The 22,816-nt window shown below is 51.8% G+C and overlaps 1 protein-coding gene across 3 annotated transcripts; it reads left to right on the top strand.

Annotated features, from left to right (window-relative positions):
- Window positions 1–1,554: 1,554 nt before the first annotated feature.
- On the top strand, window positions 1,555–14,153 carry CYP26A1 (cytochrome P450 family 26 subfamily A member 1). Of its 3 annotated transcripts, none has more exons than XM_076066349.1 (8): window positions 1,555–3,418; window positions 3,461–4,877; window positions 6,552–6,776; window positions 7,212–7,496; window positions 8,398–8,544; window positions 9,769–9,903; window positions 10,784–10,927; window positions 11,767–14,153. In XM_076066349.1, exons 2-8 carry the CDS (start codon window positions 4,689–4,691, stop codon window positions 12,133–12,135), a joined length of 1,494 nt encoding a protein of 497 aa, XP_075922464.1. In that variant the 5' UTR covers window positions 1,555–3,418; window positions 3,461–4,688; the 3' UTR covers window positions 12,136–14,153. The 3 variants fall into 3 exon arrangements, with proteins under 3 accessions (XP_075922464.1, XP_075922463.1, XP_032808019.1); XM_076066348.1 differs by having other exon boundaries at window positions 1,555–3,844; window positions 4,139–4,877; XM_032952128.2 differs by having other exon boundaries at window positions 1,555–4,877.
- Window positions 14,154–22,816: the final 8,663 nt, after the last annotated feature.

The following is a 22,816-nucleotide window of genomic DNA, read 5'->3' as shown; positions in this document are numbered from 1 at the left end:
ATATCAATATACACACCGTACACATATCAATATACACACCGTACACATATCAATGTACACACCGTACACATATCAATGTACACACCGTACACACATCAATATACACACCGTACACATATCAATGTACACACCGTACACATATCAATGTACACACCGTACACACATCAATATACACACCGTACACATATCAATGTACACACCGTACACATATAAATATACACACCGTACACATATCAATATACACACCGTACACATATCAATATACACACCGTACACATATCAATGTACACACCGTACACATATCAATATACACACCGTACACATATCAATGTACACACCGTACACATATCAATGTACACACCGTACACACATCAATATACACACCGTACACATATCAATGTACACACCGTACACATATCAATGTACACACCGTACACACATCAATATACACACCGTACACATATCAATGTACACACCGTACACATATAAATATACACACCGTACACATATCAATATACACACCGTACACATATCAATATACACACCGTACACATATCAATATACACACCGTACACATATCAATGTACACACCGTACACATATCAATGTACACACCGTACACACATCAATATACACACCGTACACATATCAGATTGACACGTTATAATAAGGAGCAGGCTGGGGCGGCCTCTGTCAGGGCGCGGGCAGGCGCAGGGCCCGGTCGGCTCATGAACCCGACGGACTTAAGTTGGATTCCCGGTCACGGCAAACATCGGTTGGCGAGTGACATCTGGACGGGTCTTGGATCAACCCCTAACCCCGCTTAGGCGAACCGCACTGACCATAGCGGTGAAGTATGACCAACACCGCACTCCGACGAACGACACGGGGTTGGTGGGCGAGACGGGGGGGGGGGGCATATCTTCATTCATCCAGCAGTCTTTCGGTAAAGTCACGTAGATTGGTTCAAAGAAAATGACAAAAAACTACGACGTTTAGATCGCGACACAAGCGGTCGTTTTTGTTCGTTCCTGATGACGACCGCTTGTGTTGCGATCGAAACGTCGTAGTTTTTTTGTTATTTTCTTTGAACCTATCTACGTGATTTTACCGCAAGACCCAAAGAATATGAATACCTGCAGTCACGAAAGCTTTAAGTCGATACCGCACTGTAGGGGCAAGTGCTGTTAGCGAGCGCCTATGAAGGCCGGCACGGTACACGAGGCAGGTGAGTGGCCAGCACCACGCTCGACCGCCTTTGTCTCCCCAGTGGCGATGTTTACACGCCGCACCAGGTACTCATTGGGGACTGAATCGACTCACGGCAATCCCCAGGACCTGTTCTGCTAATATAATCGTCGCTGGCGTAAACGCGCGCGCTAACACGCAATCTCTCTCTCTACACCTAACTTTTAATACGCCCAACTTTTAATTGCGCCCAATAAGACAGTCAAGAACCCGTTCTGAAATCGCCAATCAAACGCGTTCGGGCTTAATCAGGCTGCACGGACAGGTTTAACATAACAGGTGCAGCCTAGACCCTGACTCGCTAATGTGGGCTCCACGGTGTTGAGATGTTAACTACCTCGCCCGCCATACAGGAGGTCCGTAGGTTCGATCCCGACCCTGAGACGCCTGTGTATTTGGAGTTTGCGGTGTCTATCTCCCCGTGGTTGCGTGGACTTTTTTTCCGGGTCCTCCGGTTTTCTTCCCCCCCCCCTTTCACATTTCTAATAATCAACATGCGCGTTTAGAGCATTTGTGCCCGCTATAAATTTCCACGCGATGATAAGACACTTCGTAATAGACCTATCATTAGTGATAGCCAGGCAAGTCGCTTCTGAACAACAACAAAAAACTATACGGGTCAGTGGTGGGCCTAACCTGGTTAAAATAAAAAAACAAACCATTATTTCAAAATCGTTTCGCAAAGTTTCAACTTTACAACGCGCGCGTGCAAATCGAATTGATGGGTCGGCGCATTTGAATAGCGGCTGCGAGATTCGCATTTTGTTGTCGTGTCCGCCGCGGAGATAGCGGAGCGGTGGCGTGGGTTGGGTGAAGAGAGGGTGGCACTCAATTAGGCAGGAGGACAATTGTCTCGGCAATCTGCATCACAGAGCCACGAGATGCCCTGGCCCGCTCTCCGCTCTCCTCTCTCCGTGGGTCGCGCGACGCGCCCAGCGGCCCCGCGACTCGGCGACTTCTCGAGTTAAGTGTGAAGGCAACAAAGGGCGCCATTTGATTTCTTGTCTCTTAACGTGTCGCCTAACCCACCCATCGCCTCCCCATCCCTCCCCTCCCTCCTCCTCGCAACACAGACGTCGAGAGAACGTTTGTATTTAAAGGCCCCTCTCTCCACGGCACAATGAGCGGGTGGGTGACCAACAGTCAGTTATATACAATTGACCGGGTAAACACAAACGTCTTAATTCCGTAATTGACGGCGGCTAAGTGTTCTTGCGTACACAATGGGGGCTCGCGTCGCCCCTAATGTTAAAATGGATTAAGGCGTTTAACAAGCAAACGTGGGAGCGCACTACGGACACACACGGAGAGAAGAGAAGACACACACACAGGACAACATAGACACACACACACAGGACAACATAGACACACACACAGGACAACATAGACACACACAGGTCAACATAGACACACACACAGGACAACATAGACACACACAGGTCAACATAGACACACAGGACAACATAGACACACACACACAGGACAACATAGACACACACACACAGGTCAACATTGACACACACACAGGGCAACATAGACACACACACAGGACAACATAGACACACACAGGTCAACATAGACACACACACAGGGCAACATAGACACACACACAGGACAACATAGACACACACACAGGTCAACATAGACACACACAGAGAGAGGGCAACATAGACACACACAGGTCAACATAGACACACAGGACAACATAGACACACACACACAGGACAACATAGACACACACACACAGGTCAACATTGACACACACACAGGGCAACATAGACACACACACAGGACAACATAGACACACACAGGTCAACATAGACACACACACAGGGCAACATAGACACACACACAGGACAACATAGACACACACACAGGACAACATAGACATACACACAGGACAACATAGACACACACAGAGAGAGGGCAACATAGACACACACAGGTCAACATAGACACACACAGGTCAACATAGACACACACAGGTCAACATAGACACACAGGACAACATAGACACACACACAGGACAACATAGACACACACAGGACAACATAGACACACACACAGGACAACACAGACACACACAGGACAACATAGACACACACACAGGTCAACATAGACACACACAGGTCAACATAGACACACACAGGACAACATAGACACACACACAGGTCAACATAGACACACACACAGGACAACACAGACACACACAGGACAACATAGACACACACAGGTCAACATAGACACACACACAGGTCAACATAGACACACACACAGGACAACATAGACACATACAGGTCAACATAGACACACACAGGTCAACATAGACACACACAGGACAACATAGACACACACAGGTCAACATAGACACACACACAGGTCAACATAGACACACACACAGGACAACACAGACATACACAGGACAACATGGACACACACACAGGACAACACAGACACACACAGGACAACATAGACACACACACAGGTCAACATAGACACACACACAGGTCAACATAGACACACACAGGACAAGACAGACACCCACACAGGTCAACATAGACACACACACACACACAGGTCAACATAGACACACACAGGTTAACATAGACACACACACAGGACAACACAGACACACACAGGACGACATAGACACACACAGGTCAACATAGACACACACAGGACAACATAGACACACACACAGATGACAATATAGACACACACACAGATGACAACATAGACACACACACATATGACAACATAGACACACACAGAGAGAACAACATAGACACACACACAGGACAACATAGACATACACACAGGACAACATAGACACACACAGAGATGACAACATAGACACACACAGAGAGAACAACATAGACACACACACACAGAGAAGATAGCCCAATATAGGCACGCAGAAGAGACCTTTGCATGGAAAGAGAGAGTGCCCGCCACCAGACCATGCACAAGCCACGTGGGGCGGGTGTCGGCTGGGCAAGGGGCGTGCGGGCGGGGGGGGGTTACTCAGAGGGCCCGGCCCAGCTGTTGAGGAGCCGCTGAACTCTACTTGAACCAGTCTATCTGGCCGTGATAGGTAATAGCGACCTGTAAAAAGAAAACCCCAACACAACGACAAAAAAAACCCTCCTCCTAATCCAGCCACGGCGAAGCGGGGGGTGCATAAAAAGAGGTCGGAGCTTCACACCACTCACTCGGAGAAGGAAGGGAGCGAGGGTGGCACCACACCACCCGGCCTCTACCGCTACCCCACCACGCTCACGTGCGCCTGCTGCGCATAAAGAGGAGCCCTCGGAGGCGCGTGATAAATTCACGGCGAGCGGGAGACGCAGCCGCGCGTGACACCATCGACAACCGCAAACGAGGCGACGTTCAACAGTCGACGCCGACTTCCACGACCACGCGGTTCCACGTTCGTCCGCCATGGCTTTGCTCCAGCTGGCGATCACCGTGACCATCACGATCTTCACGCCGCTGCTGCTGCTGCTGGCCACGTGGAAGCTGTGGGAGAAGTTCTGCCTGCGGGACCGGGACCCCTCGTGCCCGCTGCCGCTGCCGCCGGGATCCATGGGGCTGCCTCTGATCGGGGAGACCCTGCACTACGTCCTGGGGGTGAGAGCGACAACGGCGTTACCACCACCACCACAAGCCACGTGTGCGCGCGCGTGTCTGTGTGTGCGCGCGCGTGTCTGTGTGGTAGTGTGGGGAGCGGTAGTGGAGCGGTTAGCGCGCTGCGCTACGAACCTGGTTGACCCGGTTTCGATTCTCGCTCACGGCCAACACTCAGTGTGACGATTATTTGAACCGGTTCCTGGGCCTCCCCTAGGTCGACTCGGCCTCAAATGAGTAACCCGGTGCGGTGTCGTAAACATCGGCACCAGGGAGACAAAGGCGGCCGGGCGTGATGCTGTGCCACCCACCCCCCTCGTGTGCCGTGCCGGCCTTCATAGGTGTTGCTCGCAAGCAGCACTTGCTCCAACAGTCGGGGGGGGGGGTGGAATCTTTGTCTTGTGTTTGTGTCTTTGTTTGTGTCTTTGTTTATTTAGGGTGGAGTGCAGGGTTCCGACTGTTGAAGGGCCGCTTATTTATGAAAGGACCATCGCCGTCTCGTATTGCACCACGCAGTGCATTGCGGCTCTTGAAATTTATTGAGATTTTTCAACGAATTTTCGAATAAAAATGTCTCCTCTTTTAATACTTTGGTTTCTGGCCCCAGGTGTAGCGGGTTGCGCTCTGCGCTACGAACAATACCAATGAGTGCCTGCTGCGATGTGTAAGCATCGACACTGGAGAGACAAAGGCGGCCGGGCGTGGTGCTGGCCACCCACCCCCGGCCTTCAATGGTGCTTGCTAACAGCACTTGTCCCAACAGGTTGTCAAGGCTATAGGGGAGGTCTTTGTCTTTGTTTACGTGTGTGTGTAGCCCGATCTGCATTGGTGCTCGCGAACAGCACTTGACCCAACAGGTGGTTTTCAGATAGATATTTGTTTTCTCGAATTCTACGCAGGGCTTGCTTTGCTTCCGTTCGTTGGTGACCACGGCGACTCGCGAGCTCGCAGGGACAGCCGTTAAGCCAGAAGTATACTGGATGTGGTGATCCGCATGGGGAGGGTGGGGTATTTTTAGTTGTTGTTTCTGGTGGAGGGAAACACCTCGTGACAAACCGCACTCTGCCTCACCAGTGCCAAATTTCACCTTCACAAGCCCTTTCTCCCGGAGCAACGATTTTAAAACGATGACTAATGTACGCATTTGTAATTGTGACACGTGCCGCTGTTGATGTTTGCATGGCCGTCGCCCGAGTTCCATTCTCGCTCACGGCCAACATCGGCGACGAATATCTGAACCGGTCCTGGGCCTCCCCGAGGTCCAATCGGCCTCGTATGAGAACCCCGATGCGGCGTGTATAAAACATCAGCTTTGGAGACGCAAAGGCGGGGCGGCCGGGCATGCTGCTGGCCACCCTCCACCTCGACACACATCGCTACGCTTGTCACGTTCCACCCACCCCAATCGATGTTAGCGCGCCCGGCAACGCCACGTCCACGACGGCGCCTCTCGCCCACGCGGTCCGCTTCTCATCACGTGCGCGGACCTGCTCCAGCGCAACCAACAGGCGCTCACCCGCGGCGCTTGCGGCCCAACGGTTGCCCCTTCGCTCGCTCGCTCACTCGCTCGCTCGCTCGTCTGTACGCACGCGCGCCCCGGTGCTTCTCTCGCGACCGCTCGTGGCCGAGCCGCCGTGCTCTGATCGTGAGGCGCTCGTTCCCCGGTGGGCTCCGCAGAGGGGCAGCTTCATGGAGATGAAGCGCCAGCGCTACGGCCCCGTCTACCGCACGCACCTCTTCGGCACGCCCACCGTGCGCGTCATCGGCTCCGAGAACGTGCGGCGCCTGCTGCTGGGCGAGCACCGGCTCGTGGCGGCGCAGTGGCCCACGTCGGTGCGCTCCATCCTGGGCGCCGGCTGCCTCTCCAGCTCCTTCGAGGGCGCCCACAGGATGCGCAAGAAGGTGAGGGTGCCCACCGCCCCCCGCCCCCCTTCTCCCCGTCGGCCATGATCTATCTCCACTGCTGTCGCCATCCCCCGCAAGCCAACTCGCCCTCACTCGACCCGGTTAACGGGATGTAGTTAGCAGCGGTGCAGGACGACAGGTGAAGATAAGTTGCCGGAGGAAAACGCCTTCGCCGCGTCTGGAGTATTTGGAGAGCTTGGCCGGTTCTCGCTCGGGACGGTCCACAGTGGCAACACAAACTTCCTACGGCAGTTTGGTTCGCGTTCAGATCAATTTTATGCCAGTTGCCGTGCCCACCACCCCCCACCCTTCCATTCCCATCGCCCCGCCCCCCCCACAGGTACCGAACAAGCGACGGAGCGAATGCGCGAATGAGAATACGTCATGGACGATTGTAATAATTATTTATTCCCCGCCCCCCCCCAACCCCAGGTCATCCTGAAGGCCTTCTCGAGAGAGGCCCTGCAGAACTACGTGCCCACGATCGTGGAGGAGGTGTCGGCGATGCTCGCGGACTGGTGCTCGCGCTCGCGCCCCGTGCTTGTCTACCCCGAGGTCAAGGTGCTCATGTTCCGCGTCGCCATGCGGCTGCTGCTCGGCATAGACGTGAGCGGCATGGCGCGCGGCGAGATCCACGCCCTCGTCGGGGTCTTCGAGGAGATGATCCGCAACCTCTTCTCGCTGCCCATCGAAGTGCCCTTCGGCGGCCTCTACCGGGTACGGCGGCGTTGTTGTAGTTCAACCGTGGCGATCCGTACCCATTCTTGGTTTAGAGCAACCTGCGGCTCTGGAGCCACGGAAGAAGTCCAGTTTAGCGTACGAGTCCCGTTTACCGTGAGAGTCCAGTTTACCGTGGGAGTCCCATTTACCGTGGGAGTCCAGTTTACCGTGGGATTCCAGTTTACCGTGGGAGTCCAGTTTACCTTGGGAGTCCAGTTTACCATGGAAGTCCAGTTTACCATGGGATTCCAGTTTACCGTGGGAGTCCAGTTTACCGTGGGAGTCCCGTTTACCGTGGGAGTCCAGTTTACCATGGGATTCCAGTTTACCGTGGGAGTCCAGTTTACCATATGGAGTCCAGTTTACCGTGGGATTCCAGTTTACCATGGGAGTCCAGTTTACCATGGGAGTCCAGTTTACCATGGGAGTCCAGTTTACCGTGGAAGTCCAGTTTACCATGGGAGTCCAGTTTACCGTGGGAGTCCAGTTTACCATGGGAGTCCAATTTGCCATGCCAACGCAGCAGCAGCATCACCAAATAATTAGTTTAATTACAGCTAAAATAATTAACTCCCTGACCATTTGATGAATCGTCAAAATTTGGGGTCACGATTCCATTGTTTTTAACACTGCCTGCGGTGAATGGTAGCGCCTCTAGTGGCTTGCAAGGGGTGCTCGCGAACCGAACGACAACGATAATTATCACACCCACCATTCGATTCAGCATCGCAAGCTTTGAGGGTCGCTATTAATCGACCGATGCTGCACATCATTTCCCCCTATCGTTGACTCTTAACTCGTTCACTTTCCCCACTTCGTTTTTGACAAAAATAAAACTTTTTTTTTTAACGTGAACCTCTGGATAATTCCCGGCCGACTGTTCTTGATCATTCCGCAGGGGCTGAAAGCGCGAAACGTCATCCACAGCAAAATCGAGGAGAGCATCAAGAAGAAGTTGAGCAGTCCCCCGACGGACGGATGCAAGGACGCGCTGCAGATGCTCATTGAACATTCGCGGGAAAACGGCAACTGCCTGAGCTTGCAGGTGAACTTCTGAACATAGCCTCGACGCTTTAACACGTAGCCTTTCGCGACCAATATTACCCACAATTCTGGCTGTCAACCTGATGAGGCTGGTTGTAATTACCGAGCGAAACGTCGTACTCGAATTGTAAATGTTGTGGGTTTACTCTCCGACACACCGGTGTGTTGGACTAGTAACTAATTGTCACGTTTTGTTTACGTGACAAACTTTACCAATTGGCCGTGTCGGGTGGTGGCGGGTTTAATGACACATTTGTATTCACGCAATCTGACCCAAAAGAAAAAACGAATGGATAGCCTCGATCGTCAGACATTGGATAAAGCCAGTGGTGCTGCTGGCCCAGTGGGCGGTGGGGGGTGGGAGGGGGGCCCTCATTTGGGGGAAGTTTGCCCCCCTAACGATTTATACGCTTCCAGTGAAATGACAGAAGGGATGCAGTGTAGATAGCGGGAGAGGTACGGGAGGGGACGTGAATGAGCGTTTGACGTCAATTGGCTTTGTGTACGTATTAGGATTTGAATCAGAGATGACATTTGGTTCACCAATCATGAGTTGTTTCGTGATTTCTGGGGGCCCTGAGCTCTCACTGAGCTTGCTCACTTTCGTGCTCTGCAAACCGCTGGACGCACCCTCTCAGCTCTCCAGAGAGAGCGAGGGAGAGGGTGTGCGTGCCTTGATGCACACGATGGCATAAAATGAAATTAAGCCCTCTCCAGTCCAACCTACAGCCCCATTTCCAGCCCCCGTGGCCTGCAGCCCCCCTCCCCCCCCCCCCCCCCCCGTGCAGTGGCACTGCCTGCACACAAACGCGTGACAGCCACGCCTGGGTGGGCCCCCGGCTGAGACAAAGCGGGAAAGCGCGAGCACAAGCGCCCGCTCACCACTCACCGCTCGCCACTCACCGCTCACCACTCACCACTCACCACTCCCTGCTTACCGCTCACTGCTCCCCGCTCACCGCTCCCCCGCTCACCGCTCCCTGCTTACCGCTCACCACTCCCCACTCGCCACTCCCCGCTCACCACTCCCCCGCTCACCGCTCCCCCGCTCACCGCTCCCCCGCTCACCGCTCCCCGCTCACCGCTCCCTGCTTACCGCTCACCACTCACCGCTCACCACTCCCCCGCTCACCACTCCCCCGCTCACCACTCCCCGCTCACCACTCCCCCGCTCACCACTCCGCCCGCTCACCACTCCCCCGCTCACCACTCCCGCCCCCTCCAGGACCTGAAGGAGTCGGCCACGGAGCTCCTGTTCGGGGGACACGAGACGACGGCCAGCGCCGCCACGTCGCTCGTCATGCACCTGGCAATCCACCCGCACGTCCGCTCCCGCCTGAGGAGCGAGCTCAAGCAGCAGGTATAACACCGCCAAGGTGGCTATGAGATGTTATCTCCCTCGCCTGGTACGCAGGAGGTCGTGGGATCGATCCCGACCCTGACGCCGGTTTGCGTGTCTCTCTCTCTCCCTCTCCCCGTGGTCACGTGGATTTTTCTCCGGGCCCTCCGGTTTTTCCCTTCACATTTGATAATCAACGTCACGGGTCTAGTGGATTTGGCTGCTGTACATTACCGCGCCACCAAAAATTTGATCCGCCAGCCGCCGCCCTCGGCTTCGTGTCCGACGATTCGGCGAGACATCCGGGCGGTGCACACCCCTCGCGAGGGGTGACTGGGAGCGGCCGCCCCCACCCTCGCCCCCACCCTCGCCCCCACCCTCGCCCCCACCCTTGCCCCAGCAGTGCCTGCCCAAGACGTTCCCCACCTCGTGGCGTAACGATCCGCCTAGCACCTGTGACCGAGCTGCCCTTGGTGCACCGTTCCCTTCCCCTCGCCCCTCCACTCTGTTCCGTCCCTCCCCTGTAGCCCTCTTGTGACCCCCCCACCTGCTCCTCCGTTACGGTCGCTCATCCCTCGGCCCTTGCCCGCCCCTTGCCATCTAAATCACTCGATTCTTGTTCACCGCTTTGAATCTGCGTAGAGCGCCTTGAGCCAAGGCGCTCCACAAAGATAAAATAAGACGAAGCAAAAAAACATGTCTACAAAATAAGATGAGATAAGATTACAGACATTTAGGTCTGACCTTTGGCTACGTGCACAGCGTTGGCTTTTGATGGAAATCCGAGGTTACATCCATCCCACCTTTGATTCAACCGAGGGGGTCGAGCTGGCTGCCAAGGAATTGAATTACTCACGGCGGGGGTGATGGTTTTTGTGGCCTTTGTGTTGTTTGCTGGCAGGGCTTCACCGCGGAGCGCACCATCAGCTCCCTGGCGGAGCTGGAAGAGCTGAAGTTCGTGGCGAGCGTGGTGAAGGAGACGCTGCGCGTGAGCCCGCCGGTGGCCGGGGGCTTCCGCGTGGCGCTCAAAACCTTCGAGATCAACGTGAGCTGCTTTCCTGCGCCGGGGACGCACGCACCCGCTCGCACGCACCCACGCGCACGAACACGCGTCGGAACGGACGACAAGTGACGTCTCACGGTGGCATTATGTAAACTAAAAACTATTTCAAACTAAACTGTTTCTTTTGCTTTATCAGTTAAAGCCCACTGAGCAATAGAGATTTTTTTTCAGAAGCGACCTGGCCACAAATTATAGCTCAACGAAGTGGCTTATCCTGTAGAAATTTATAGCAGCCGCATACTCTAAATGCACGTGACCACGGGGACAGCATGCAAACCCCAAATATACAGGCATTGGAGTGAGGATCAAACCCTCGACCTCCTGTATACCAGGTGAGGTAGTTAACATCTCGACACCGTGGCGCCCTCTCCCTCGCCTGGTATCCAGGAGGCTGTGGGTTCAATCCCAACCCTGACGCCTGTATATTTGGAGTTTGAAAGTTTCTCCAGTTCCTCCGGTTTCCCCCTCCACATTTAGAATCAACGTCACGCTTTCAGAGTATTTGGCGGTTATAAATTTCCGCGCGATATGCCACTTTGTTGAGCTATAATTTGTGAAGGCCAGGTCGCTTCTGAATAAAAGAGCTACGCAACTCGGTGGACCTTACCTGGTGAAAACAAATTAAACAGTTTGTAAATATCCTGAGATCGATGTAAAAACCTCATGAGAGCTGTCTGGGTACGGGTGGTCGGGACACCGCGCTGGCACCGCCGAGGCCCTCGCTTCGTCTCCCTTTGGCACTCGACCCGGGCACGTCATCACACGGGTGCCCTCGGTGCTCGGTCACCCGTGTGATGACGCGTCCCCATTTCCTCCACCAGGGCTACCAGATCCCCAAGGGCTGGAACGTGATCTACAGCATCAAGGAGACGCACAACATGGCCGAGAACTTCCCCAAGCGCAACGACTTCGACCCCGACCGCTGGATGACCGGCGGCGACGCCGGCGGCGGCAACGGAGACGCGGCATCGTCGCGCTTCACCTACATCCCGTTCGGGGGCGGCTCGCGCAGCTGCGTGGGCAAGGAGCTGGCGCGACTCATCCTGAGGATCGTGGTGGTGGAGCTGTGCCGGCGCTGCGAGTGGGAGCTGCCCAACGGGCCCCCCACGCTGGTGACGGCGCCGTCACTCTACCCCGTGGACAATCTGCCCGCCAGGTTCTCGGCCTTCTCGGCCGACGACTGGAGATGATGATGATCATGATGATAATTATAATAGTTCGTTCATTTTATATGGCGTCATTTATGCCAGCACAAGACGAAAGATATTTAAACGATTTTTATGTTGTCAGGTGAGGCCCAATGAGCTATACAGCTCTTTTTCAGAAGCAACCTGGCCACAAATGATAGCTCAATGAAGTGGCTTATCATGCGGACATATATTGCGGCCAAATACTCTAAACGCACGTTTCTAATTGTGGAGGGAAAAATAACGGAGGACCCGGAGAAAAATCCCCACGGCCACGGGCTGATAGGCACCGCAAACTCCAAATATACAACAGGCGTCGGGGTCGGGATCGAACCCATGACCTCCTGCATACCAGGCGAGGTAATTAACATCTCTACGGGGAGAGAGAGAGACATACAAACTCCATATATACATAAGACGTCAGGGTCGTGATCGAGCCCCCGATCCTCCTGTATACCAGGCGAGGTAGTTAACATCTCCCCAGCATCCCGCAACGCTGTACATTAATTATATACAAGGACCGAATCCAATATATGCGCTTTGCTACGCATGGTGCGAAAGAAGCCCAACAGACACACACACACACACCAACGAAATGAAAATCCTTCTACCAAGAAAAAAATAAAATTAATGAACAAAACAAAAAAACGGCATAAAAAATATACCCTTGGTTCTTTCGGTAAAGTCACGGAGATAGAAAATACTAATAAAAGAATAAAATAAATAACAATAATGAATTAACAATAAAAGCAAAAAACTATATATTTTTAATTTATTATTTTTAATTTAATTTTAATTTATTATTTGTTTTTTCTATCTACGTGACTTTACCGAAAGAACCAAGAATATGAATTTCTGCAGTCACGAAAGTTTTAAGTTAAAACAAAAAAACTTACCACAGCAAAGGTCTACGACTTAGAACATCCTAGAACACAATCTCAACTTCCCCCAACCATGGCAAGAAATATTCACAGGGGAGAGGCGGTGGGTGATGACGATACCTTCGACTCCTCACAAGGAGGAGTTTTATTGTTGTTGTTTTGTTGATTGAATTCGGCACAGGCGGGGGAAGGGAAGTGATTGTTGAAGGAACGGTGGGTGAGCAAGGGGGTGGTTTGAGCGTCAAATATGAATCGGAATCGGATGCATTTACACTGGGGGGGAAATCCGAAAAGCTGTAAAGCTCTTTTTCAAAGACGTCCGGTAAATATGTGAATTGACAAAAGGTCAAAGTTGGCCAATTGTGGCATGAAAAATGGCCAAAGTTTCAGTGGTCGAGACACTAAATATTGACACAAACTGCATTCTTGCCAATACGCGACTGAGGCCCCACGATACAGGCCAGTCGGACCCTTTGACCAGAACATCTGGAATGAGCCCAATCGCAAATCTCAGCGTCCAAGCAGGTTTGAGCCTGGATAGTGTATTTATGGGTGGCCACTGTGTATTGTGGGTTGGTATAGTCTGTCAGGCTAAGTAGTGGGCAGCAGAGAGCAGCACAGTGAATCAATAGTTATACCCTACTTCTATGCACCCCACCTTGACTTCGCATCATACGCTCAAGTATAATAGATTGTGTGAGTGACGCCTGCTTGCGTTGATTAGCGATGGAATCTTTTAGAAACGCGTTGTCTACGATGCCAGAATATGCTCATTTGTTGCGTCTGGCTTCAATTATAGCTTGCCTACATAGTGACGACTAATCTAACCTATTTCATGAAACATTTTTATAAACACGTGTTTGTTTTTTATAACTGTAAATTACATTTCCGTGATCCTGAGATGTATAATATGTATCATAATTTTGTTAAATATATATCATTTTGTTCGCATGTGAATCTACCCATCGTAGCTTAGGCTCTTTAGTATTTTAACTTCATATGGTCATCTTTTGTTGATATGAAATGCCTTAATTATTGTTGACAATCTACTATATTGGACAGCACTAAAATGTGTAACGTTTCGTACTGAATGCACGCTCGTTTGTAATGTCATTTCCATTAAATGTATTTCGTCTTCAACGAGACTGTCAGGTTATTACGATTCCAGGCAGTCGCCTCTGGTGAAACTGGGTACTCGTGTGCAGTGAGTCGATGGTCTCAGCCCAATCACCAATGACTGCGCGACCCCCCCCCCCCCCCCCCCATCAATTAAATAAACTTTGGTTTTGCACTTAATTTGGCTGTCTTTGAGAATTAAAAACACGGGTTTGACCATCATGCTACGAACATTTCGTCTCCTATAGCAGAGCGTCTGTGGCCCAGGGATCACCCGGAAGGAATTTTGAACTAGTTCTGCGGCATCCGCTTCCGCGGACCGTTCCCCGGCATGAAGGGCCGTGTTGTTCTGCGAGAGATCCGAATAGATACGTCTTCGCCTTGTGACTTGACACCGATACAATTGGGGGGAGACAATGTATTTTTTAAAGCCCCTCTGCTCTAGAAATCTGGAGCAGCAGTGGATTTTAAGAGCTCCCAATAGCCACCTCTGATGGTTCTCTTGACAATCTTTGAACTGTCCACACCGCTACCGTGTTAAAGTAATGTGTTGCCATTATGGCCGTTAGCCACAACTTAAACATCGCTTAACAAGGCGAGTGGATCAAGCGCTGAGATTCGTGTACTCTTCACGGTGAGGTTACCTATGATGTAAAGTATCTCTTTGTGGGGGGAGTCAAACGTGGTTATGCTATGGTGAGACTTGCCACTGTGTCAGGGCTGTAAGCAGGTGATGAGCATTGCCTCGATGCTCATTTGACCAGAACATCGTTTCGACTTTTGCATTTTTCCAGAAGAGCAATCCCCTAAGCATTATTATTGAATTGGCATTTGTAAAAAAAATTCAAACTGCACGGTGCGATTTGGTATTTTTCTCAACGTACATTCAAAAATTGAGTATATGATTGATCATCGTGGAAAGATTATAGTGTTGTTAAGAAAAAATCGGACAATTACTCATGGAATGCATCTACCATCATCCCGAATGACCGAGTGGCTGCTGTGAATACGGAGAAAGGCTGGAAGAAAACTGAAATTTGGCAAGTTTATGACACCTATAAAAATATAATGTAAAAAGATGATAACATTTCTCATTAGTCCTTATGCAATTTATGGCCCAGAGATTGGTTTCACTCTCGGGGCAGGGTACTGCAAAGTTTAGCATTTTATCTTGGCTTTCACTTTTAATGATCTTTTTTTCTTAATTTATGTCGTGTTGAAATTTTCCCACGTACAGCGCTTTGTGACCTTTCAATGAATTGCGCTGTTTAAATATGCAGCCGCATTATTATAATTATTGCTCAAAGTCTCATACTATCAGTGAACCTAGTAATTCACCTTCCGTGGAGTGTGTCACTAAAGCTGATGGAGAGCAGGTGGAGGAAGTTAAGAGTATTATTACTATAATTTATATATAGACTGTATGCATCTTAGTACACGGTATGCATTTACTCCCAAAGGGCATCAATTACAGGTTTGCCATATATAGAGGTGAGCAAATTAGGATTAGCCTTCGTAAATTTTATTTATTTAGCGAATGCTTTGACACGTGACTGTCATACAGTTAGAGTACCAGACATGCAAGAAAAATAAATACACGTGTTTGTCAATGTTATATGTTGTGAGTGGACGTCAGCCCACGTAGCCACAGAGCCTGCTCCTCCAGCACGTTAATAGCAATCCTGTTCAGAAATGTCAGCAACCTATTTACACTCCCTCCTGCAGCCACCTTGCTAGCAGCGAACATCCTTGACTTATCCCCAAGTAACATTTGAAAATATTACCGCTGCGGTGCGAGTGAGTGACGCTTGAATCGCCCGTTATCTTTACCGCCTGGGTTCAAATCCAGGCAGCCGCTTGCGATCAAAGTGTATTTATTTTTCTTGCATCTCTGGTGGCTTCTAAGTGAAGGGAGTTGACGATCTCAGCTCAGTCACCAACACCTGCAGGGAATAACAAAAACAATCAAACGTTGCATTACAATTAGTTCTGCAGTTATTGGAGCATGAAAATATCAGTTTGACTGTCATATGAAAAAAAATCACTCTGTGGCAGGGTCAAAGCTGCCCTCTGCTGCATAGACCGGAGGTCACTTGAACAGATCTCAGAGGTTAGCTCTGTGAAATCCGCTCCCGTGGGCCATTCTCTAACACAGTCGGTGGTTTGTGTTGCCCTGCGAGAGATCCAGAATGGACGCTTCGTGAAATTGGCGATAAAGACGCAAAAAAAGGTAAAGAAAAATAAACCGGCGTTTATCTCTTGCCGAGTGTCGTTCAATTTGCCGGCATCGGCAGAGATACGAGTCTCGAGTTATCGGCCGAGTAATCAGTCACGCAGGTGATTCCGCGAGAAGAGCGATGAAAGGTGAACTTTGGAACACTTTGTGTCATAACTGTGCTCTGCAATGTGCACCGTGACGACTCTGTGTCTGCTACGCTTCCTTTGAAGGAAGAAAAAAATGTAATCGGCCCTAGCTTACGCCAACAATGGAAAAATCAACAAATCCTGCGCCATAAAAACAACGCATTCATCCGAAAAAAACTGACTCGTGCAGAATCTCAACTTTTCAACTTTCAACTTTTCAACTCTTCACACTTGACATGGGGAAAAATAAAAGACGCAATTGCCAGAACAGCCTCTCTCTACCCCCCCCCCATCCCTCTACACCCACCCCGCTCCCTCCCATCACACTCCATACCCCCCCCACTCCACACCAATTTGTGGGCCACACAATTGTCAAGACCCTTATGGGCATAATGCCTCTTGTCAAAAAAGCAAAGGGATGACCCCGTTCCCGAGGAGCTCTTGTGTAGCCACAGCTATTGTTGAGCCTAAAGTAAACTTCCTGGACAAGGGCAATTCCAGTGTTATGACTACTCGCCTGCCCAGAAGTTTCCCCTCCGTGCGGGCGACGTAATATATTTATTTATATACGTATCTATCGAGTGACTTATTTCAATATTACGTGGACGCCTGCTCGAGAACGCACACAGGATGACACTCAAATACACCTGCAGAAGTACAGGTATAATACAGCGTGTGTGTATACATGTATGTGTGTATCTATAGTTGTGGTGCTAACGACTCGACTGGGCAATGAACCCCGCTGGCCATCAATCGGTGAGTGATCTCTTGAAATGGATATTTACCCAAACTCCCACCACACCTTCACCAACAACTACACTGCCGAGTGTGGTGTGAAGTATGGTCTAAACAACCCATAAGACTGACACGATTGTGGGGGCTTCATCCTGCATTGGGTTGGTTGCCCAGGGGGCTGTGAATTATAAAGATTAACTGACTCATGCATCGTGTTGTTGGGGATGTGATCTTTCTGTCAGAGTGGATGCGATCAAATCCCATTTAAACGGCTCCAACAGCCTACTTTAAGTACTGCATATGGATGCACACGTACATTCCGGATTTCGGACAGCCTTAAGCCGTATCTGCATTTATGTACAACATCATCATCTCGTGGCAGTGACCGGTAAGTACGTGCATATGAATGAGTCAAACAACAAATACTTGTTGAAAGTCGACTATGAACAGACTGCTCCCCGCCATAGGAATGTGGCTGCTGGATCAGCGCCACCAATTGAGACTAAACGGGCCGCATGAGCAACAGCGCAAAGGTGGGTCGGGTGACTCGCAGGGGTCAGAGCGCCGAGTCGCCACCGTTGAAATCCTGGCTTTGAATCCAGGTAATCAGCCACCACTGCCTGGGTTCAAAAGTGCAGTGAAGATTATGGTCTCAGCCTGGTCCGACCTTAACTGCACACATAAAACCATCAAATTGAATTTACTGCTTTGAACAAATCCTGTTCCGTGAATTAAAACCTTCGCTTTGCATGCAGTGTGGCGGACACTTCCTCCGCAGCAGGGCGCGCGTGCAAAGTGATGCACCCCTCGCATGTTGATGAAAGGTCACCCGGAGGGCCCTGGGGAGTAGTTCTGCAATGCCACCTTCCGCGGGCCGTTCTCGAATACCGCGCGGGCGATTACATTGATTTGCCGACTTTTATTTGCACCTCATGACCTGACGCCAACCAATAGCTCAGTTGCAATCACACTGGGGGGGGGGGGGGGGAGGAGCGGGGGGGGGGGAGGGAAGAGGTGACCTGACGTTGCAGGTGGTGCAATGCTTGGGCGATGCCTTAAGTTCACTCGTTGCACAAATGTGGCCACGACGTCCTGTGTAGGGCGCGCGGCCCGGCCACGGAGTCATAACCCAGACTGCGGTGCGCCGGCATGCCCTGGGTGCCTTGGCCCGGCAGACTAAACGTCAGTGCAAAGCTCTAGACGCCCGGTGTTGTTTTAACCCGTGTCAAGCCCAGATAAGGTGTTGTTCTTACACGCGACCCTGAGTGCTTCTGAGATAAGAAAACAAAAGATATCTGGAATTCTTTCATGTCGGGGGGGGGGGGGCGGGCGGTGGGGGGTGTGGGAGGGTTGCATTGCAAGTGCAGTCGATAAGGAAATCGCGAGAAGGAAACGCGGAACCGCGCATTCACCCCCAAAACAAACCCCGCTGCCTACGAGACTTGCGACGGCGCGCGGACTGCGTCAGCAGCTCGACCGACCCTTAGCGAAAAGTCCCACCGAAGAGAAAGTGGAAACATCTGATTTTCGAAATGAATCTCCGTCGTACGATCGCAGTCGCTGGCCCCTTCTTGCAGGACGACGCAATTTAAGCAGCTCCCCAAAAAGGAGACCTCTGTGCGGTTTTTTTGTTGTTGTTGTTGTTGCGGTTAAAGTATCCGGGAGATAAGAATAATGACGAACAGTAGCTTTGGGAAGATAAGGTCAAAGGGTTATAAACAGCAGACGGCTGTTAGCTGTAGACGTGGAGACTGAAAGGAGCTTTCCTCTGCACCGGGCAGACACGGCGACACGGAACTCGGAGCTTGGGGCCACGAGGAGACTCGGGTGAAAAGTTCACCGTGGCAGATCAGGAGGGGGGGGGGGGGCACGCGGGGAGAGAGTGAGAGGGGGGGGAGAGAGAGGGGAGGGGGAGAGAGAGAGGTGAGAGAGAGGGGAGAGAAACCCGAATTATCCGTGGCCACTTTTCTTCAGCCACCCGACTCTCTTCCTCCCACGCACAGCTCAGCCGGACTCTTGTTTGTTGTTGTTGTTCATGTATGTCAACCTGTTCACTTTCCCTTGACTCAAATACAGAGGGGCGATCTAAATAATAATAATTTTAAGACCAAAAGAGGTAGTTGCATTTGCCTTACATACATTAAATGTTATTATTTGAACAAGTTCAGGCTTGGCACTTTCCGTTGCTCCTCTGCCAATGGTTGAATGTGTCTATTTACCGACATGTCTTAGTCAGCATCATCATCATCACCATCATCACCACCAGCATCATCACCGTTATCAAACGTGGCCGTCAATGCACTGCTGGATGAAGGCTCTCTCAAGCCGTCACGATCCCGCGATGCGACAATTCATCCAGCAGCTGCCCATGAAGACTCGACCCCCCACCACTCCATCTCCACGGCGTGCGGACCCTCTTCGGCAGGGCCCTCTCCCGTGGCTGCCATTCCGTTGCCAAATGTCCTGGATCAACGCTCAAGTTACCTTTACCAGTATCTCGCTCTCCGTAACTTGTCCTGACTAAACAAAAAAAAAACTGTATACTCTACATTTTTTTCCACCATGTAATTACGCGGAACGTGTTCATTTTGTAGCATTATTATTGTTATTACACAGCATCTTCAGATGCGCTCGTAATTAGACGATGCGTAAAATTCGCATCATTCCGTATTGTGCGGCGGAACGGATGAGGTTTGCCGTCCGGGCTGGCAGACGGAAATAGCCCCGAGGCCTCAAACTTAATTTAAACGCTCGAAACGCACACTAATCGGCACTAAACGATCACAAATAACTACCTCTAAACACTTAGCCTTAGATCGCGTACATGTAAATGTGCCGTACGCCCACCTCCACCCGACAGAGCCTCACCCATCGGTTGCATCGTGTGGGGAGGTTGGTGTACACTGACGCGATCTAACCCTCACCCCAGCCCCCCACCCCCCCCCCCCAAAAACAATGAAAACAACTTCGTGAAGACCGACCGAGTTGATGGAGACCTCATAGTGTCGCTGGCGGACTGAAGTGGGCACGTGACCCGCGTAGCCACGGTCATCGCGAGAGGCGTAGTCGATGTGGTGCGCCAAATGCGGACGTAGTTTTGCGGGTCACCGACGCTGACCCAGATAGACCCGGCCGACGCTGAGCCCTGCTCAACGTTTGATGTAAGAGGGCGACGTCATAGCAAGAGATGTCCCAGAAAGTCGAATTCATTTTTTTTAAGACGACGAAACACCACATATCCTCTATAAACGGCTTCAGGGAGCGCAGCGATGTCAAGGGACTGCAAAGTCACAAGTTCACCACTTCAAGAGCTTACACATACACACACGAAGGCAAAGACCCCCCGTATAGCCTGTAACAGACTGTTGGGGCAAGTGCTGTTAGCGAGCAGCACCTGTGAAGGCCGACACGGCAGACGGGGGGGTGGGTGGTCAACACCACGCCCGTCCGCCCGCCTTTGTCTCCCCAGTGGCGATGTTTACACACCACACCAGGCACTCATTTGAGGCTGAGTCGACCTAGGGGAGGCCCATGACCGGTTCAGATAATCGTCTACTGGTGTTGGCCGTGGCGTGGGAATCGAACTCGGGTCGCCGGATTCGTAGCGCAGCACGCTAAGCGCTGCACCACTGCTCCCCATCACAGCCACGACCACCGCACTACAACAACCGAGCACGACGTGGAATTCCGTGTGCATTGCCTCGATCACCCAGGGGTGTCCAACGAAATAATAATTATAATAATAACAGCTGGCCAAACAAGCTCCATACACACGCCTCTGCTTGTACTGGAACGCAACAGCAGCAGTGTCACTCAAGGCAACGACGCTGTAACTCAACTGCAGCGAAACATCTTCGTGAAACGTTGGGCTGGAGAGTTTAATGTCCTCCTGTTGTCTCCCCCGCTGGCGATATTTACACACACACACCGAACCCGGGTACTCGTTCAAGGCCGAGACGACGTAGGGGAGGACCAGGAACCGATTCAGATAATCGTCGTTGGTGTTGGTGGCCGTGAGCGGGAATCGAACCCGGGGTGGCCAGAGTTTGCCGGGTTGGTAGCTAACCGCTACGACACACACAAAGACTGTCAGCAAAGGTGACGTTCTGAGTCGAGAATCGACACACGAGGGAGCGGTGTGCCCATTAACCACCTCCACTCGACCACCTCTTGTGTCCCCCCCCCCCCACTGCTGATGTTTACACGCGGCGCCAGCTACTGAGCTGACTTAGGGGCGGGGGGTGGAGGCCCAGGACAAGTTCAGACAGAAAACTTTTGCCACCCAAGCAAAATATGAGTCGTGAACAGCGAGAGTTGCGACTGTGACCATCAAAAAAAAAGAAAATCGCTCCACAACTCTGTCCATCATGAGCTGCACGTGACACGGGCTGACCACACCTCGGGTGCAGATGCCCACACGCCTCGTTCAAAGTCACCGAAGGTGGGAGTTTCGTTTAGGCAGCGGGAGGACGATGGGGCGACTACGTCCACCAGTTCATCCTCACGAGGAATCGTCAGCAACGCATGGCCATCGTCGCCTCCATGGGGGGCTTTAATGTGGACGACGAGCTCCCGATGTTAGCCGTAGCCGGGAGTCGAACTCATGTGTTCCACAGGGTTGCATAGCACGTCGCGTGAACGAACCATTTGCACCACCGCTCCATACACACACACACCGATACAAATACAGACAAAGTTCCCCCCGTACGTAGCCTCCGCATGCTTTTGGTGCAAGTGCTGATAACGAGCGTCCCATTAAGGCCCAGTAGTGACGTTTACGCACCGCAGCAGATACTACCCATTTAAGGCTGAGTCGACCTAGAGGAGGCCCTGCACCAGTTTCAGATTGTCGTCACCGATATTGGCCCGCGGGTGGGAATCGATCTCTGTTTTCGCCGATTTGCTCCGGGGGCAGAGCTCACCTCCAGCTGAACCCTCCACCTGTTTGCGGCGACAGTCGTGACACCGACCACCCCAACCACACCCACTCCGTTTACCACACAAATCCTCCCCCACTCGGCAAAATACACAAAAAAAACCCACCCAACCCACCAAACCCACCCACTCACCCTCCCACGCGCCCCGGCTCAGCAAAGCGCAGTGCCCCTGGGCACTTCCAGTGTCAGAGAGAATTGCGCTGGCGTGAAGTTCATGTGCCTGGCTGCTCACCGCTTACCCTGCCGATGACCCCACGCGCACAGACCCCGGCAGCTTGATTGAGTTTCTCAAAGGGACTCCGGGTTGGATGACTCCCGTGAACCCGAGTCTACCCACCCCCACCCACTCACTACCTCGACGCCACTTGCACCCCTCCCACCGCTACCGCCACCAACGCCGCAATGCACCGCACCACCACACGGACACCACCACCAGCGCTACATTACACCATCACCACCACTACCAACACCAACACCACCACTGCCCTACATAGCCCACAGCACACTCCATCAAGACCACCGCTGCACTACGCTTCAGTTGCACGACACAAAGACAAACAAAGATCCGCGTATAGGCTGAACAGACTGTTGGGGCAAGTGCTGAAAGCCGAGTGGGCGGGTGGACAGCACCACGCCCGGCCACCTTTGTCT

Source organism: Petromyzon marinus, chromosome 11 (genome assembly GCF_048934315.1).
Source record: "Petromyzon marinus isolate PM22_M1 ecotype Great Lakes invasive population chromosome 11, UKy_Petmar_22M1.pri1.0, whole genome shotgun sequence".
Taxonomy (NCBI): domain Eukaryota; kingdom Metazoa; phylum Chordata; class Hyperoartia; order Petromyzontiformes; family Petromyzontidae; genus Petromyzon; species Petromyzon marinus.
The sequence above is the reverse complement of the archived record's forward strand: the minus strand, read 5'-3'. Positions and strand labels throughout refer to the sequence as shown.

Bases quoted from the DNA above. Each gene is read 5' to 3' on its own strand.
- CYP26A1 (XM_076066349.1), top strand. From the start codon at position 4,689: ATGGCTTTGCTCCAGCTGGCGATCACCGTGACCATCACGATCTTCACG. The intron at 7,497-8,397 runs GTACGGCGGCGT...ATCATTCCGCAG, and splicing joins CCTTCGGCGGCCTCTACCGG to GGGCTGAAAGCGCGAAACGT. The intron at 10,928-11,766 runs GTGAGCTGCTTT...TTCCTCCACCAG, and splicing joins TCAAAACCTTCGAGATCAAC to GGCTACCAGATCCCCAAGGG.